Below are 19,833 nucleotides of genomic sequence, written 5' to 3'. Positions count from 1 at the left end.
GTCAGACTCTCAACTAACTGAGCCACCCAGGGTACCCCTGCCAACATTATTTATTTTTTTTTTGTTTTTGTTTGAAAAACTTTAGACATGGGTTTCCATTTTACTCTAGTATAAAACCACTGGATTCAGTTCAGTTTGACAAATGTATATATGTTCCAGATATTGGATTGGGCATTGGAAATTCAGCAGGCAATAAGATCCAAGTTCTGGCTTCAATGAATTATAGTCTTTTGGAAAAGACAGAAACGCAACTTCAACATATAGCACATGTTAGTAATTATAATATTTTACAGAACCTTATGTATATCAATTCATGTAATTCTTGCATAACCTGCTATAATCTAGGTATTATTATAATTATCTTTATTCTACAGATGATAGAGCTGAGGCACAGGAGAGTTAAGTCACTTGCCCAAGGTTACACAGCTAATTACATAGGTAAAGCTCAGCATATTCTAGGAGCTTTAAGGAAGAGTCCTTATCCCAACCTTGGGAATCAGGGAAATTTCCTATAGAAGGACACCTGACCGAATCTTGAGGAATGTGAGAGAGAACCAGCTTGGAGAATTCTTCACAAGAGTTACAGGACCCATAAAGTGTGGGTTTATAAAGGGAATTTGCCAGCTTTCCTGCCTCACCTGGGTTCCACAGGTTTTAAATCTCATGATCACTGATTTAATCAAGCTCTAAGACACAGACTCCAAAAAATGGCAATGGAATGGTAGAAAAGGCCTGGGATTATTACCTCCCCCTAACAAATTAATAATCCCCATGTGGCTATAGCCCAGAGAGTAGGTGACTTGCCTAAAGTTGTCACCTGACAAATTAATCCCCATGTTGCTACAGCCCAGAGAGCAGATGACTCATCTAAAGCTATATGGTTAGTAAATAGAGGAGACAGGATCGAAATCCAGGCCACTTGACTCTAGAAACCATGCAATAAACCCCCCTCCTTCACTTGAACTCCATTAGGCTTTGTTCAGTGGACAAGAACTTCCATGACTTCCAACTCCTGTCAAAATAAGCCTGTGGGAAAAGGTCAAGGGAAGGCCATCCTGTGGATTTCTGACAGTTCCTGACTCTGTAAGTCAGCCTTAGTCTCCCACACATTGTGTTAAGTACTAAGCTATCACCCTTGGCCTTGGCAAAGACGCCATAGTCATTTCTGCTTCCGCAGTAGCTCCCTGCCATTACGAACGCTGAAATGCCATCAGAGATAAGGGAATGGGTACACTTATGGCCTCTGCTCTAGAACCAGATGATTAACTTTCTTTTAGATTTATCTTCCTTGTGGTTTTCCTGAGAACACAATTATGATTTTGTGGTCTGCAGGGTAGATGGTGAGCAGCTCGGCAGACTGCAAGCTCCCGGCCTCTAGAGCTCCATCTCACTCGTGTTTGGGCCCGGTCCCATTTCTGTACCCAAACCAGCACCTGTCCATGGTGGGCGCACAATATCTGAAGACGGTCGTTGCACAAGAAAGCTGCTATGGCCTGAATGTTTGTGCAACCCCCGCTTCTGAAATTTATCTGTTGAAATTCCAACTCCCAAAGATGGTATTAGGAAGTGAGGCCTTTGGGAGCTGCTTAAGTCGTGAGGGTGGGGGCTTCATAAATGGGATTAGTGTCTTCCCATAAAGGGGTCCAGAGAGATCTCTAGCCTTTTCCACCGAGCAAGGAGCCTATTTCCGGCAGCTATGATCTGGGAAGTGGGCCCTCACCAGAACTCCAGTAGGCTGGTAACTTAATTTTGGACTTCGCAGCCTCTGGAACTCTGAAAAATAAACTGTTGTTTTTAAGCTGCCTAGTCTGTGGTACTTTATTATATAATATAATTTATAATATTATAAATTTATTATAATAATATAATATTATATTATAATATATAATGTGGTACTTTATTATATAATAGCCTGAATGGACTGACAAAAGCCTTCGCTCCAAGCACAACTCTGCAGGAGCAGGAGCTCTCCACTCAGATCGCATGCAGAATTACCTGGGGAAGATTTTAAAAATCTGGTCACCAGGGCTCTTGGGAATTCAGAAAGAATCTAGGAGTGTGGGTGGAACCCAAACCTTAATATTAAAATATATATATATATATATATATATATTTAGGGGCGCCTGGGTGGCTCAGTGGTTAAGCATCTGCCTTCGACTCGGGTCATGATCCCAGGGTCCTTGGATCCAGCCCCATATCGGGCTCCCTGCTCTCCAGGAAGCCTGCTTCCCCCTCTCCCACTTCTGCTTGTGTTCCCTCTCTCGCTATGTCTCTCTCTGTCAGATAAATAAATAAAATCTTTAAAAAAAATTATTCTTCAGGTGACTCTAATTTGCAGCAAGGATTAAAAACCATTTCTCTATTGGAAACATACTTGCACATGTTTATAAATATTTACAGCTGGAGACATTATAAAAGTCACACCTGTGACAACGCTGACCAACTCACTTTTGTCAGTCTGTAAGAGCTCAGAGATGGTAGGTGTGGAATCAGAAGTCAAGGATGGTAGCTAAGTGCTGTAAACATTAGCTCTGGAACCCGCAGGCTGACTGGATGTGTGGTATTGGTTCATCTCACCTTTGTAAAGAAATTCAGTTAATTTTAGTTTATTGAGTGGAATTCTAGAGCAGACCCACTAACTAGTTCACAAACAGTTCCCTGTGGCTAAAGTAGTACATGTTATCCATTGACTCATTTGCAGCCTTCCTCACCACACACACACACACACACACACACGCGCACATATGTACTTCTTAGCCTAACATTTTTTAAAGCTGATTTTAAAATTTCAACAAAGCATTGAAGTATTCTGTCTATGAAATTTACAAAGCTCTTTCCAGAAAGTAAAGCATAACTATATGATCAATAGGAGACTCTGTGAATCATGGAAAAGACCACGAGAGTCAACCAATGGTCTGTGAATGGTGCTTGAAGAGGTCTCTTCGGACCTCAGCATCTTCGTGTGTCAAATGGATCAGTGGGACCGTCTGACTACATGAAGCTAATGTTCTGCGATTCTGTGATTCCTTTTTCTGGAGGACCCAGCCAAGTGGGAGAGTCCCTGAGTTTATCTAGTGATTTAAGCTTTTTCAGATTCCTTAAAGCCGTTCTGTTTGCTTCTCTGTAACCACCTCCTGCATCACTGAGCTGTGCGGCTCTTTGCTAAGAACATGTGAAACGTTCTAAGCTCAGGGACTCTTTGGACACGGATTCTGAAACTTCAGTTGACAGGCTGGCCAGGCAAAGTGGTTGGTTTTCTTTGTGGGGCATGGTAGGAGAGAAGAGAAAGATCTGCTTTTGATAGATCAGAACTAACCACCAAATAATGGGGCCTACAGTCTAATCTAATCATGCTTTTGTTTATTCACTTCATATAAAAGTCTCTTACGAATGCATCTGAGCACAATATATAATAATAATACTATAACATACATTGTGAGAAACTTTTGAAAACAATAAGATGTCCACCTGAAACAATGCAGTGTTCATAGACATACAGCCCATTGGTCATGCACATTTGTGCCATTTCTTTAACTAGTGAGTTACAATGCTGAACTGAACGCGTGGGATATATTTTACAGATGGAGACTGAAGCCAATAAGAGGCCTAACAAGTGTTATCAGAAGCTTCACATTTGCATAATTTACTACATCAGTTCACATTTTATTATAAAATTCACATTGTTTTATTGTTGTTGGGTTTTTTGTTTTTTGTAATTAATTGGAACATGACATTCCTGCTTTAAGGGCAGGCAGGAGGCTTTAGCTTTAAAGTCAGTAGTTTGGGAACACTCAGAAGAACCATCTGTGAGCGAATGTAGTGTTGCTGTTTAAACCAAAGCCACGACGGTAGGAGAACCCAGTTAGGACCCAACTCATGTGGACACGGATTTGGATAGAACGTGGGTGAAAACGACATCCCCTTGCCCCCTACCCCTATCAAACTATACAAAAGTAAAAGCTTAGTATAAACCATTTTAGTATCGAATGTGAGAATCCTATTTCCAAAACCGGTTCGCAAAGGGGTTGTGCAGTATGAGCAACTCAGGGAAAAGAGCCGACCATCTGAATAAAAGCCCACAGATGTCCTCACCAGGGAGGGGGGTCGTATGTCTCTCTTAAGCGATGTTCAGGTTATATAATACACAATACAAAACGTTACAAGAAAGGTCGCAACTCTTAGGCAGAGTTTTCTACACAAATGTAACACCACCATTGGCAGGCAATGTTAGATATATAAATTAATAACTTACAAAACATTACATTATATACATGGAGTAATAAATATACTGTTATAAACAGAAATGGAGGTGTTAGCGCAGAAGGCAGTGCAAGAGAAAGACGGCAGCGTCAAATTGGAAACGGTGTGTCACTGGGTAGAGAGCAATGGAGGGGAGGGGACAGGATGGGGGGCGCCGTTCAGAGCCCAGTGGCTCAGGGCTTCGGGACACAACATGGCGCACGGCCTCACTGAGGGGAATTTTACACAGACTGTTATTGGGAATGACATGACAAACCCTTCCTACCTCTTAGTTTGTTCACTTTTATTCTGTTTGCAGCACAAAAAGTGAAATTCTAAGAGGAGAAAAATATACTGCTCTAAGCGGGCAGACAGAAGTTACACGAACAACTGTGAAGCTGGATGGGACCAGTGGGGAAGGAAATAGAATGTGGTTAGAAGTATATCCTTTCTATTTGCAAAAGTAACTGTAGTAAAGTGAAAGATATTGCCCAAGAAAGAAGGAAGACCGTTTTCTTTCCTTTTTTCCCCCCCAGAAAGAGTCAAAAAAGTTTATGTCAACTTTGAACGCTTCTCTGTGTAGAAGTTGATACTAAACTCTAGGTATTCAACAGGCATTTTAAAGACGTGAAAATGTTTTACAAAAAAGGCACACAGGTTGGCAGACAAGGGGACAGGTGAGCAGATTTATAAATGAAGTTATTAATCAGTCAGTTCAGTCACTAGAGGGACAGACTCCCAAAACGTAGTGCAGAAAAATCTCTCAGTTTTGTGTCTTCCATTTTCAAGCCATTTACTCAGGATCTGATCTTGGCCTTTAGTACCAGATAAAGCTTCAGTTCTCCACTAAGCTTGCATATAAGGCAAGTCAACCGTGGCATTTTCTGAACTGCTGTTTGCTTCATGGTCTCGCATTCTGGCTCCAAACTCAAGTAACTGGAAAGGCCACGTGGCCCTTGTCCCGTGCAGGCCTACGCCCCCACGATGGGCTGGCCCTACCATCCAGCTGGCATGCTTGTCAAAGGTGGAATGTTCATCTCCACATGGAGAAGGTGATTATGTGTCGATCGGGGACTTGTCTTCTGCCCCAGTGTCTCCATCAGTCTCTCCTAGCGAATCCCTATGGTCAGGGTCGATCACACAAAGTGTCTTTGTGCTGCTGAAATAATTATGACCTTCTCCCTCTTTGTCAGGGCCTTCGGAATCCTCCTCTTCAAGGGTCAGTTCAAACTGAAACTTCTCCATCAGACCCTGGCAGTCTCTGTTCTGCTCATCCAGTGGTGGGGAGGGACTCTGGGGTATCATGCTCTGATACCAGTTCCTGTTATCTTCTAAAGTATCCAGAATGTCCTGGGCGTCAGGCTGCACTAGATCTGCCCAGGTCTCCCACAGTGGGTGTACGATGTAGTCGATGAAACCGACCTGGAAAAAAGGAAGGTTACGCATCGATTATTACGACAGACTCCTGAAAACCAAACAAGCTCTCCTGGTTTCTAAGCAAAGAAAGAGGCACAAAAATTCAAGAGAGATCAAGAATGATAGATTCTTCTATTTGAGCATATACTATACAGTACACCCTATATATTGGGTGTACTATATACACTATTGCTATATAGTACACCCTATATATTGGATGTACTATATACACTATGGCTTTTACGTCCGCAAAGTATTGTTACCCACACTTTACAAAGGAGGAAACTGGGACCCACTGAGATGAAGTATCTTGTCAAAGATCACAGAGCCAGTAACTGGTAGAGCTGGGACTTGGACCCAGCTCCGTCTGGTTCCAAAGCTTCTGTTTGCCTCACTCTAACTGACTACTTTTCCTCTTCTGTCTGCCAGAGAAGAAGTCTGGATGTAACCCTGGCCGGGAATGACTTTGTCACTGCTTGGATTCTGTGAGTCATTCTCCAAAGAAGGAAGCTCCAGGTCTAATGAGTTCTGACTCAAGATTCTTTCCCTGATAAATTTAAAATATGCCGCCACTCCAAAATGAAAAGAAGACAGCCCCTGACGACTCTGAAATTTCTCGAGTTCCGTGGAATGTTTTTGTTTGCAGATGACTTTGGTAAAACATCTGAAGATACTTCCAGCGCCTACACAAACAAACATCCCCTCTGTGGACACGTCTGCAATTGTCTTAGATCCACAGGGTATGGTCACTTCCATCAGGAGAAAGGAGGGAAAATAAAAACAATCAAGCAGTTCCTTTGCTAGTGTTCCTGGGAATAAATACAAGGCTTATGGCTCTGTGACGGTTTACACAGGGGGCGTGCATCCTGCATGAGCTCCTCTGTGGCCTCATGCTGACCTCCCCATTGTCGGACAAACAGGAAACATGGGGGGTGGGGGCAGGTTGTGAAAAAGAACAGGCACTAGTTGAGTGAGGGACTGGAATTCCCCTGTCCTGGTCTGGGGGCTGGAGAGATGCTGGGTCTGGATTCGGAGGTAAATGAGCAAAAGCAATGTATATGCTTCCATGGGACGTGATCCTGCTCTCTTTCCACACTATGGGGAAGCTTTTCTCTTTTTTTTTTTTTTTTTTTTTTAAGGTTTTATTTATTTATCTGACTGAGAGACAGAGTTCACAAGTGGGCAGAGAGGCAGGCAGAGAGAGGGGTTCCGGAAGCAGGCTCCCCACCGAGCAGAGAGCCCGATGGCAGGGCTCGATCCCAGAACCCGGATATCATGATCTTAGCTGAAGGCAGAGGCTTTAACCCACTGAGCCACCCAAGTGCCCCGGGAAACCTTTCCTTTAACAACATTCTCGTTTTTGCCAAGTCATGTGATATATCAAAATTCAGATGTGACTCTTTTATATCTCTATCTACCCACATCTGTATATTTGTATGTATTATCTATTTATCATCCATCTATCTATCTATCTCTCATTACCTTTCACCTATCGACCTTTCTATCATCTCTCTTCTCCCTCCTGCTGCTTCCCTAGTCTTAACGTAACTCACACCAAAGTCAGGGACAACTCTGATCTGCATATCAGAGACCTGCAGTGAATCTGACTGCAGATATTCTAATATTTCTCTTGCTTCCACCCACTCCCTTTTCCTTCTTCATGTGTATTTAATGGATTTTTGAGACTATTTTCAAGGTGTTTTCCAGGGACCTGAAAAAACAAGCTCAAGGCATTGGAGAAAATGGAATTGGCTGAACGCTGTGCAGTCACTTCCTTTCTTCATTTATTTTGCTTCTGCTAAATGCTCAGCACTTTTTTGAATGGTTGCCTTTAGTTGCTTATTTGCTGGGCCCCGGGAGGAGAGAGCTCTACACATCCTAAGAGCACCTAGTCAAGGGCTTTATTGCCAGACAACTCAGACAATGCTTGCTGGAGCCCATCTGCGGAAAACACCAGAGTGTACCATGATGTCATGGCAACAGGGAGACCTGCCTACAGTGATGGGAGAGTGAAGAGCTCTGGGCAGAGGGCAGCTGGGTCGATCAGGAGCTGGTAAAACAAACCAGCCTCTCCACCTGATGCACTGGGAAAGCAGCTCCTGTGTCCATCTCACAAAGCTGTGTGGGGGTTCAAATAGGACGAGGTCTGCAAAAGTGTGTGGAAAAACCACACAGAACACCATATAAATATAAACCATCACAGTCGATAATAAATGGGAATTATTCTAGTTAATGAATTAACTAACTAATTGTTTGAATTAAGGCCTTGGGGGATTTGAATGGGCCCTGACAAGTGAATGTGAGGATGCATTTTTATAGCATATTAGAATTTTAGAGGACTTTCACAGATTGTAAACTCATTTCCCTGGGACTCTTTTAAAAAAAGCAATAAAATAATAACTGCAAGGGAACTTTGCATCGATATCACAAGTATATGTAAGTTTGGGGGTAGCAGGTAATGGGAAAAGAGGGTAAAACTAACAAAAGCACTCCTCATGCTTTTGTGCTAAAGACTTGGGCATAGTCTGTAGACCCATTCTTAATCAGGACTATCCAGCTCAGGCCATTTGTTGCCCTGAAAAAAATAACATTTCAGCATGCCCTGAAGCCTTTGTAAGGATACTGATACTTTCTAGTATCAGCCAGAGGTATCTGAGGCATTTCTGCATCCCCCTGCCTTCGGGGACTCTTTTGTCCCCAGTCCTTGGCGCACAGGGGATTTGTAGCTTTGGACACAATCCAAAGATGTCAGCGTGTTCTCAGAGGTAGAGAAGCAACCTTGGAAGGGGACACAGGACGGGGCATTGACTGTGAGGTAGAAGAGGTACAGGAATGGGATTCACTCTTGGCAGTGCACTTGATTATGGAGAGACAACAGGCACAGGGCAAAGAAAGCAAGGATGAAGAGTTAAGTACCTGGATAAGGACAGGGATAAGAGAAATCTGGAGGGATGGGGAGGAGGAAACAGCTCTGAGTTCAGGCAGCTGGATTTGCTAAGGTCACAGATAGCTCTCTAAACTGCTAGAAAATACACAAACCAAACTTTGATGAGTTTCCGAGGGCGGCTTTCCCTCCACCCTATGAAACTGAGTGTAATGGAGAAGGCAAATGAGTTACAAATAGAATGGAACTAAATGGGTTGTTGCTTCCGTCTAACCTCAGGAGTTAGATCGAACCCTCCAGTTCGACAATCAGCAGAGCTCACAGAAACTTTGAAAATTTCGTATTACATACCTGGGATTTTTCCACGGAAGCCGTATGCTTGTCGCACATGGGGCTAATCTCCATTCCCCTCTCCCTCTCTTTGTCTCCCTGCTGGAAAAATTCCTCCATGATGCGGTCTGTCCATTGCCGATACAATTCCAAGGACTTGGTGGGGTTGCTCAGGTCTGCACAGTGTACCATGTTGCGAAGGACCTGGAATCATCAAGTTTTGAAAAATCCCATAAAATACAGTGCAAATACTACCAGAACATCTCATGTCTCTTGTACTAGTACATTTGGTACCAAACCCGAGAACGTTTTAGTTGCATTATAATCGTGGTGTGTGGACCAAAAAATCCTATTACAGTGACGCTGGCCAGACTTGGTTATTTACCATTATAGGAGTCCTGAAAAGGAAAACGTGTGTCTTCTCAGATTGACAGTCATTGAATGTAAAAATTGGAAGGGACATTAGAGGTCAAATGCTGCCATCACTTCCCCAGTTTGGAAAAAATGCAAAGAATTACTCAAAGTAGATGTCTTCATATTTTCCACTTGTGGAAAGAGACCAGCTGATGGCAGTTTGTATAATCAAAACAGACCTAACAATCTTCAAGTCGATGGGATTTATATCCAAAAGCGAGCTTTTGGGACCCACAGTCACGTAACCACTATTACAAGTGAATTTTGCCATTTATCTTTAGAACTTAGCCCAATTCAATAAATAGGGTTATGTTTTTCTTCATAAATTTGAGGATAAACTTGAATGTCCATTTTCCTTAGCTTGTTCTGAAAATAAGGCCAAGTTGTAATAATAACCAGATACGCGGCTAACTGAACCAATGTTTGTTTTCATTTTCCAACTGTTGTTTGGTTTAGTTTTGCAGTAAATCAAAGGTTCTCATCAAATACCTGTATACGATCCGTGTAGTTGTCCAGGAGAAGAACCCCAGAACTTGTAACTTTCTTTGTTTCTACCATTGTCTTCAGGTCTGCCAGCAGGCTCATATGTTTGGACATATCAGTTGCTAACACCTAGGGTAAAAGGAAAATGAAACTCTCAGGAGACTTATCAGAGAGAACAGTGTTTCTCCTCCTGGGAAGGGAAAGGTAAGTGAAGGATGTAGAAAGGAAGTCTTACCATGTCGATTACCATTTTCCTGAGCGTCTGGCGCTGCTTCTTGGTGAGATTCTGGAAGATGTCACAGTGCTCTTCCTGCAGCAGTTTGAAACCCACAGCAAGGTGATGGTTTTCCAACACAGATTCATCATTATACATCAAAGCGAGTTCTGAATCTAATAAACAAGGGAAAATGATGACTTAATAAGAAAGGGATACAATTCTAACGCTGGCATAACTTCAGTGTGAAATCAGATCCAGTTCTCTCCAAATGATGTCAGGAACCAAGACCCACATGTCATTTCTCATCAGAGAAAGTTTCCCTTTTCAAGGGGAAGTAGTCCTTTCCCAAGCCAAACATGCTTATCGTAGATATTGGTGCATAAGCTTTCTCTTTGACTAAAATTCATGGTATTTTAAAATCCTTTTTCTCCTTCTTCATTTCATTTGAAGAATTTAACATTAAGTAAGTGTACCTCCGAGCAACTAAACCCTATTTTTATCTCAGTTTGTAATTTCCTTTATGTCTTCACACATTTTGTGCTTTAGAAAGGAATAAACTAAAAATGCCACTAAACTTTATTATATGTATTGGGATTTTCAAACCATTTCACTTTTTTATAGATTCCGCAGTCCTGTCCCTTTTGACTTTTTGATTTTTCAAAGATGATAATAGTGTCAGTGTGAAATTTTTGTTTTGTCCAAATAATTTAGCTCTTTGGAGTTTTCTACAAATATGGTGACAAAACACTAATAATTTTTTAGAATAATCTTTTTTTTTTTTTTTAAGATTTTATTTATTTATTTGACAGACAGAGATCACAAGTAGGCAGAGAGGCAGGCAGAGAGAGAGGAAGGGAAGCAGGCTCCCTGCTGAGCGGAGAGCCTGATGCGGGGCTCGATCTCAGGACCCTGAGATCATGACCTGAGCCGAAGGCAGAGGCCTTAACCCTCTGAGCCACCCAGGTGCCCCTAGAATAATCTTGACATCAGAGTTTCTGTCCTCTGACCCTGTATGTCAGAAATAGCAACATCTGGAAACCTAAACGACAGCTTCCAGCCTGCCATTCACACGGAAGAAGCACAGACATCTTTTGTTAGGCAGAGCCATGGTCTGCACTGGACAATACGGTCAACAAATTCTGGAGGGAACATTTTTCTCTTAAGAAAGAATAATAGCCAAGTGATGGTGACAGGTTACTCATTGCAAATGTTGTCACTCATACCATTGCTTTAACTGTGTTCTTCGTGTTACATCCTCAGAATACGTGGTAGGATATATGAAGACACTTCAGCACTCCTGCCCCGTTCACCCTGTGATCAGTCCCAGATCTGCAAACTAGATTTCTGAGTTCTAGTGCTGTCGGTGGCTGCAGCAGAAAGACCATTTTCTCTGTGTGAAGCTACTGGCCGTTATATGGATCGATTTGTGACATACAATATGCCCACTGATATAATCCAATAGCCAAGTAGTTGTCCGAAGTTTATACTCTTTCAGTAGAAGAACAAGGTTAAAAATGAATCTACCCCACATCTAGATTATGCAGATATTTTGATGTAGGATAGGGACTCTTTTATAGTAAGGAGCTCAAACATTTCTATAAAACCATCAGCACTTGAAATTAATGATGACCACAACTGGATAGCCAATATTCTCAGAAGAAAAACGTACTGAGATTTTTAGCCTTTAGAAATAGTGCACTAACTGAGAAAATTCATGGACTTTCATTAGCATGGATACTAAACATTTTCAGCATGACAAAATCACTGAGTATAGCTTGGGATCCTAAGGCTGGACCAGCACTCAGGTCATCTTCCGTAGTATAGACCAAGCATTCCAGTGCTTTCTTTGGAATCTTACTTCTCTGGAGATTCCATGCTCATTTGGGCCTGTTTCCTTAGTAGAGAGGGACACCAGTGGGTCACCAGTGGGTCACACAAACCATGTTCTGTGTGAGAGTCCTGCCTAACACTGAAAATCATTATTGCGTTACCCCCAACCTTTCCTTGTCCTCACTGAATAATTCCACATTGGTTACTCTTTCCTCATGTATTGTATTTTCCAACTGTTGAATACTTTTTATGGCTCCCCTCTGACCCTTTCCAAGTTCTCCATGCCGCTAGCTCAAAAATAATGTTGCCAGACTGGACACATTATCCAGGAAAGGTCTGACCAGCCTGAGTGCAATGGAAGGATTACCTCATTATTATCCTTATTATCATCCATAATGAAAACATCAGGGGGGGGAAAAGTGAAACAATGAATCATACAATTATCTAGTAGTGAACTCACTCGTGTTGATGAGAAATTGGTTGGAGACTCCAGGGTGATCAACGTCATGGATAGCAGCTGCAAAAATGGCGGCCAGAATTTCCAAATCGGTGAAGACAGCCTGTCGAGCAAAACAAGCTCATTTAACTCCATGTCCCATTGGCCTATCCCGTGTGTTCAGCTTCACATTAAAGTATCCCATTTCAGGGGCGCCTAGGTGGCTCAGTGGGTTAAAGCCTCTGCCTTCGGCTCAGGTCGTGATCCCAGGGTCCTGGGATTGAGCCCTGCATCAGGCTCTCTGCTTAGCAGAGAGCCCGCTTCCTCCTCTCTCTCTGCCTGCCTCTCTGCCTACTTGTGATCTCTGTCTGTCAAATAAATAAATAAAATCTTAAAAAAAAAAAAAAGTATCCCATTTCATTCTTGTGGGGAGAAGGACTGTTTGCTGATGTACATAATGTTTCAATGCACTGACTGAATGGAGATTCTATCCATCATCATAAGGTCTAACGTGAAAGGGATGATGGCGGAAGCCCATGCGCACATCAGGCTTATGGGAAGGCATTCGCACCGTGCTTGCAATGAGTGGCCAGGTGGAGCCTGATGTTTGTTTCTTGGGTAAGTGGTGTGGCAGAACGGTGCTTATGTAACACAAGCACATACAAGTCAAAAAAGCAAGTTAGACTGGCTCTTCCCTGAGATATAACAACATTCATGTTTCCAGGCTGAGTAACTTAGAGAAGAAAGGCTAAATTCCAAACTCGTAAGACTGGCAATAAATTATTTTCCAAGGCTTTTAGCTTCAGAAATAATTTATTATGCAGGGTGGACAGAAGCTTTCAGGCATTCATTCATTCATTCATTCATCCATTCCTCCAATTCCTACCCACTGAATGTTTACTATGGGCAAGATCTGAGAACATCCCTAAGAAGTGGAACTTGTGCCCCACTGCTCCAACTCCCTCATGCCATGCCGTGAAGCTCTTCTGCACCCCCTTGTCTACCAACACTTAAACCTAGTATTTGTGTAGGTATATATTCCTTCTGACTAAAAGGTCTTTCTCTGACTTGAATGGCTTTCTTCATCCTCTGTGATTACTTAAATCTTCTGATCCTTCAAGTGCCAGGTTAGTGTCCCCTCTCCCGTGAAGGGTAACTGCTCAAGGACACGTTAAGCTCTCCCTCCTCTAAACACGTGTGGCCCCCGGTGGTCCATTTCTGGCTCCACGATAGGTATTCAATCAGTAACAGCAGGTAGTTGATGAACAGTGTTGGCCCACTCTATAATCCTTAGAACATACAAATAACACTGTTTCTCTCCTTCAGGGGATAAAACAGCCTCAGCTCCATCTCACTTTCCCATCTTCTTGGATTTCTTTTTTCAGGAAATATGGAGCCCAGACAACAGTGCTCTGGCCAGTTTAATCTTTCTTCACCTTACCAATCTGGTGGGGCTGGATAGGGGTTGACAAGCCCCCTTCTAAAGTAAGCGTACACATTTTGGAAGGACCTGACTCCTGCTACTGTATGTCAAAGATACGGCTACTAATATCGGTGCATGAAAATGCATTAATCTACTCAGGAAGGAGTCACAGCCACCTTCTAGCAAGATGTCTAGCAAAACGGAACATGGTTTCCCTCTGCTTCAGCATTATTAATTCTAGATATTCAGTTACTTTTTCAACCCACAGAATCAGTTTTATGAATTCTTAGGAGAATAAGCCTATGAATGTTTATTCTCAATAGGAACCATACAGGAGATCTTATATTTCTCTGCTATGCAACACAGTGTTTGGGATGGTGTAGGCAATTCAGATCAGTATATCATACTGAAAATAAACTACATACTACATGCTGAACTCGACACTTAATAGATACTGGAGACACAATGAAAAATAAAGCACCCTGGGGGCACCTGGGTGGCTTATTTGGTTAAGTGTCTGACTCTTGATTTCGGCTCAGATCATGATCTCAGGATCCCAAGACTGAGCCCTGGGTCAGGCTCTGCACTCAACAGGCAGTCTGCTTGAGATTTTCTCTCTCCCTCCCCCTCTGTCCCTTCCCCCACTTGTACACACACACAAACTCTCTCTCTCTCAAATAAATAAATCTTAAAAAAAAAAGCACCCTGTTAATTGCTTGATAATGAAACACTTTCGAATGTTAAGAGACATATAATGTAAGAGAGAGTTGCTCTGATATTCAAAAGCAGCCTAAGTAAAAATGTCGGTCATTTTTATTAGCAACCCAATGGATGGATGCCACGCATCATGAAGAACTGGTTCAAGCACGAGCCATTATTTCTGTAAATACAGTACATGTGGTACATAGCACTTTTCAGAAGAGGATGGGCAGGTATGCAAAACAGATCATAACTACTCACATCTAATGCTGGCGTAGAAAGGAGAACATGGGTTGACTGGGCTACATCAGCAGCATGTAGGCTGTTATGATATGCCACATCAGAATGGTAATGGTCTTCTAAAGTCATCATGTAGGTTACAAATGTATCAGATGAGATTTTGAATGTCTTGAGGAGATCTCTTTCCTATGCAGCAAAATGGATTAGAAAACAAATAAGTGGATGTCCAAAAATGAGGAAAAAGCCAAATCAGGAAAATAAACTGGGATGGGGAAAAATAAATCAAAAGAGCCATCAAATTCAATAGGCAGTCTCTCTCCTTTTTACTCACCTGAAATATGGCATACATGATGCAGGTGAGGGGCCTGTTGTGGGAATAGCCAGCCACATTGAAGATGTTAAGGCCCCATTTGTTCAGGTCTTCCAGCTCCTGTCACCAAAATTAGAGGAATTTAGGAACAAGGCCAGTTTTGTTAGCATGCCTCCTTATTTTTATTGAGTTTTTGGAGAATGGTTATCTAAGTCATTGGAGTGTCTATATAGAGTGTTCTAGTTGCATGAAAATTTGAAAATGGAATGGCCTAGGAGGTTGGGGGTCCTCTTCATTTTAGTTGTAAGTTTCTGTATATTTTGTCAGAAAAGGGAGAGTGTATGTCTAATACATAGATCTACTTGCTGACCTTTTTATTCTACACATCAGTCTTCAACCAAGTTGCTTTCCAAGATAGCTCAAGTGGCTGCGGGTCCCTCCAGCTTCATTTCCCTGACTCTCCTCTTCCCTGATCACTGGTCCATTAGTAACAGCTAGAAAACCATCTTGGGAGAACTCCTTTGCCCTTTGGTTATGATCACAAAGGGCCAGGTCGGGGAGACTCAGTTGCTAGAATGTGTGGAAGTCAACCTTAATTTAATGTAAAAGGCCATGAAGAATACCAGCCGTGGATTATTCTATCTTAGAGCTCTTGGGCCACAGACAGACCTGGGAGAAACATTATCCAGTCCTGTGTTCTAGGATTATTCCAGGATTATCTGATTAAAGGAATAATTTATTCCATTCTGAATTCTTGCCCGGAACAAAGGCAAGAATTCTTGCCCCTTGTTCTAATGGCATCTCTCAGAAAGCCTCACTGAATGTCCAAAGTTTGCTCACAGCGAGCTCATTTCCTATTGACACAAGGCTGCAAGGACCTCAGTGGTCACCTTAGGCGGACCCCTAGGGGACGTGTGAATTTTTTCTGTGCCTCCCTCCACTGGTGGGGTTTGGGCTGTGAGTCAGTGCTGTCAACCTCTCTCCTTTCTTCTCTAGCTCGGCCAGTCAGTGCAGATTTTCCAACTAGTCCTTGGCATCTAGTCCCGGATCTGTTCTCTATGACAATTCATTCCTGTCTCCTGGACGTCCTGTGACTTTTCCCAGTGGGCCTTCGGTAGGAATCTCATTCTCGAGGAACTCCCATTTACAAATCCAAATCCGAATAAAAAAATACAGGTCTTTTGTTGTAGGAAAAGGGTTCGAATTTGGTGCCCAGCAAATGGACAAAGGGACCACACCAGCCCTTCTCACCATATACTCTAATCGTAAAGCTACAGTGATTGCTGCTATTTTCTAGCAGATAGTTTCAGGCAGCCGCTTGCCATAGAGCAGAGAGCTGCGTGCACACGCACCACCCCCCCCTCCCCGCTCAGACATACCTTGGCCAGATGATCTTCGTTTTCCGTGTTGACGCCAAAGCGTGAGATGCTTGTATTGTTCAAGCTCGAACTATGCATCAGTTTTTTCACGCCGCTTATCTGGGTCATGAGCTGTTGCTTTTTCTTTTTCTCTCGGTCCTTCTGGGTAGGAGATGGAATCTCCACATCATTCTGCTTGTCTGCAACAAGCGGAAACATTTTTCAGCCCCCACATGCCAATGAGAACCCACTGCAGTGTCCAAAACAACATCTAATGTCCTGTAATGGATTTTACATCTGATAAAGGACTGTCCTACATTGTCTCACTTGACCTCCAGGATTATCCCGTGAGGTTGATGGGAGAAATGGGACAATTTTTTTCACTTCACTTTACAGCTAAACAACCTGAGGCCCAAAGGAGTGAAATAAGTTGTCCAAGCAGGACAGGTAGGACTCAAACCTCCACATTCTATCTGTTGTGTAATTTAGAATTATGCTTCTATATTTTCCACGTAGGGCAACGATATGTATATGTAGATTTTTTTACTTGAATAACTTATATGTCTGTGTAATAGAAAAGGTTTGTGCAGCCAGGCCCAGGTTAATAAAAAAAGGCTTTATGTTCTGCTTTTTTTAAAAAATATATATTTTTATATTTGTATTTTTTTAATTAAAAAAAATCCCAACAACTTTAACTGGTTATAACTTGTCATTTACATGACAAGTTTAGATGCGCAGTCTGTACATTAGAGAAATAAATGGTTTACAATCTTCAAATAATAACGTTAAGCCTTGGCTTATTACCACCACTTGAGGTTCAGAGGAAAAGTATATCAGTTTTACTTCATGCCTTATTTTTATTCATTCTACTAATTAATAATAAATAGTGCCTTTTGTTTGTCACAGGCATTAAATTTATTAAAATATTTATGCTTATTAAATATGTATGCTTATGTCATTTCATCATTAAAAAAATTCTGCTACAGGGGTGCCTGGGTGGCTCAGTCGGTTAAGCGGCTGCCTTTGGCTCAGGTCAGATCCCAGGGTTCTGGGATCGAGCCCCACATCAGGCTCCCTGCTCAGCGGCAAACAGCCTGCTTCTCCCTCTCATCTGCCTGCCACTCTGCCTACTTGTGCTCTCTCTCTCTCTCTCTGACAAATAAATAAAATCTTTAAAAAAAAAAAAAAAACCTCTGCTACAACAAGGTAACAGCAGAACTACGATTAGCGACGAAAACCTCTATCTTCTCATAGAAGCTCTTCCCTCTGTATCAGGCTATTAAAAGTATCAGTAGCCAAATATCCCATTTCATTTCACAGGGGCCTTTATCATGAGCCCCTGCACTGAAAAGTGCATTCACTTTTTCCAGCCACAGGGATGCCTCTGAGTTCCCAGAGGCAATCACTTACTAAACTGCTTTAACAGCTACTTCACTGAACTAAATCACACCCTGTGGCTGAAAGAGTTAATGCAGTTCCCGGAAGTTCTACGCATATCTCTGCTTGTTAGAGTAAAAATTAGGACAAAGACAACTTCTCCATTAGAAAATGACATGTTTCCGGATGGCATGCTGGGACCTGGACTATTTGCTTTCTACTCTTGCAAGATGATGGCACAGGTCTCATGTTTTCCACAGGGTCTGCTCCTAGGACCCTGTGGACAAAGCATCAAAGCCAAACAAACACAGAGAGACCGGAGCAGGGGCCTGGACACCTCAGCACCTGGAGCAAGGCTAGTCTCTATCCCTAGCATCCCTGTGTTCTCTGTAGGTATCCACAAGCTCCGAGCCTCATCAGTTTATGACTTTTGCCTAGGGAGGAATTTTAGTGGTCATTTCCATTGGTTTAGGGGTTTCCAACCTGCTTCAGCATCAGAAGCACCCAGGGAACTTTAGAAGAAGACAGATTGATGAGCCCTACCCAGTCCTACTGAATCAGTACATTTCGGAAAGCTTCCTAAATGTCTCTGATGATCAAAGCCAGGTTTGGGAACCAATAATAATTCCACACTCTCACTTTTTGGATGAAGTCAGCAATTTGTTCAAGCTCAAAGGGCAATTTATTCAACAGATATTTATTTTGCAATTACTCAGCTCCAGACACAGTGACTTAATAGCAGAGAAACCAAGCCTTAAGCTTCCTGTTAAAAATTTCTTTCTGGTCTCACAATCTCTGTCAAAAAACACTATGTATTTTATTGTTTCTAACATTACTTTTCCCTCTGTTGCTTCACTTGTAATAATTGTAATTTTCTGCTAAAACGAAAGGTCATAGTATCCCTTGTCTTTCCCAACCCTGTTCTTTACCATTCCTCACCTCTGGTTATCTAAGAGGCTGTCAGATTCCCCTAGGCCACTGTAGATAGAGAAACCGCTAGTGGGCCTACCAGCTTTCCTCCGTGTTAACTAACGATTCTTTGCAACAGCCGGTAATTGAGCTGAACCACTACCGTGTCTGGAACATTACAGTAAAGAAGAAAGCCATTATTCACAGACAGCACCAATTTGACATTAATGGGTGTTTCCCTATACACGCAGGTGCTGGAACCACTGATGGGTTTCCTTATTCTGAATTTCCTGTTAAAAGCGTACCAGTGCATTGCGGAAATAACCTGAAACACGTACTCAAAGAATCACCATGAACACTTAGCGAATTGACATTCCCAGGATGGTTAGAATACAGTGGGGAAACAGTGAGATGGCGTAAGGCAAAGAAACAAACAAACAAAAAACAAATGCAAAATATGGTCATGTCAAAACTCTGTTAATGGCCTAATTTGAAGTGTTTTTCTTACTAGGGCTCAGCGTTTAATCCTGCAAAATTTCTAAATTCTTTTCCTTGAATCTTTGAAATTCTGTGTTTTAGCTTTTGAGATGTAGTCGGGGATTTACAAGAATGAGTCTTCTCTGTTTGTGAAAATACTTACTAAATTATAATATCGTATCTAAAAATCTTGCTTCGGCTGTGCTCCCTGCCTGCAGATCCTGCTTTACTTCCTCCTGGGCTAGCAACCTGGAGCTCATTATCATGTAAGAGCATCAGTAAGTACCTACTTTGGTAAATGGACTCCTGCCTGCCTTTCAACTTGTCCATCTAGACACCATTCTCTTAGATGGAAATAGCAAAAGTTTCCCAGATCTTTGGAGTAAGGGATTCCCCTCCTTCCCAGATGACACATTTTAACATTCAATGACTCTTAGTGCAAAAATGCTCTTTAATTTTAACTTAAACACTGAGGTTTTTCCCATTTTTTGCTCACTGAGATGGCTGCCATGACAAAACTCTGACAAAATTCTTTTATATTACTGGGAAAGGCTAAAAACATATTTTATGTTTAGGTTCAACAATCATGGTTCCTTAAAGATATCGCTTCAGAAGACTATAGCTATTACTTAAATGCCCTTTAATGTGATTCTTTTATATGGTCTGAGTTCCTAACAACCTTCTTTTCTAATTAAGGAAGTGACAGAGTGTTTAGGTCTCGGAATTCAGAGAGCAAAGCCTTACTTCTGGCTCAGGGACAGGGTAGTTAAGTAATCTTGATTAGGTTACTT

At 42.1% G+C, this 19,833-nt stretch overlaps 1 protein-coding gene across 7 annotated transcripts in view; it reads right to left on the bottom strand.

The window, feature by feature from the left end:
• Positions 1 to 3,338: 3,338 nt before the first annotated feature.
• Positions 3,339 to 19,833, bottom strand: part of PDE4B (phosphodiesterase 4B) — a 566,020-nt gene continuing 549,525 nt past the window's right edge. For all 7 annotated transcript variants that reach the window (XM_059135175.1, XM_059135176.1, XM_059135173.1 and 4 more), the window contains 8 exons: positions 16,301 to 16,479; positions 14,943 to 15,041; positions 14,633 to 14,797; positions 12,274 to 12,373; positions 10,002 to 10,156; positions 9,773 to 9,895; positions 8,891 to 9,073; positions 3,339 to 5,661 (listed from right to left, as the gene is read on the bottom strand). In XM_059135175.1, coding sequence (XP_058991158.1) covers positions 5,296 to 5,661; positions 8,891 to 9,073; positions 9,773 to 9,895; positions 10,002 to 10,156; positions 12,274 to 12,373; positions 14,633 to 14,797; positions 14,943 to 15,041; positions 16,301 to 16,479 — 1,370 coding nt within the window. In that variant the 3' untranslated portion in view covers positions 3,339 to 5,295. The remainder of the gene's footprint in view (positions 5,662 to 8,890; positions 9,074 to 9,772; positions 9,896 to 10,001; positions 10,157 to 12,273; positions 12,374 to 14,632; positions 14,798 to 14,942; positions 15,042 to 16,300; positions 16,480 to 19,833) is intronic.

This window comes from Mustela lutreola, chromosome 10 (assembly GCF_030435805.1).
Source record: "Mustela lutreola isolate mMusLut2 chromosome 10, mMusLut2.pri, whole genome shotgun sequence".
NCBI lineage: Eukaryota > Metazoa > Chordata > Mammalia > Carnivora > Mustelidae > Mustela > Mustela lutreola.
Note: the sequence above shows the minus strand (reverse complement) of the source record. Positions and strands in the feature narration are given on the sequence as shown.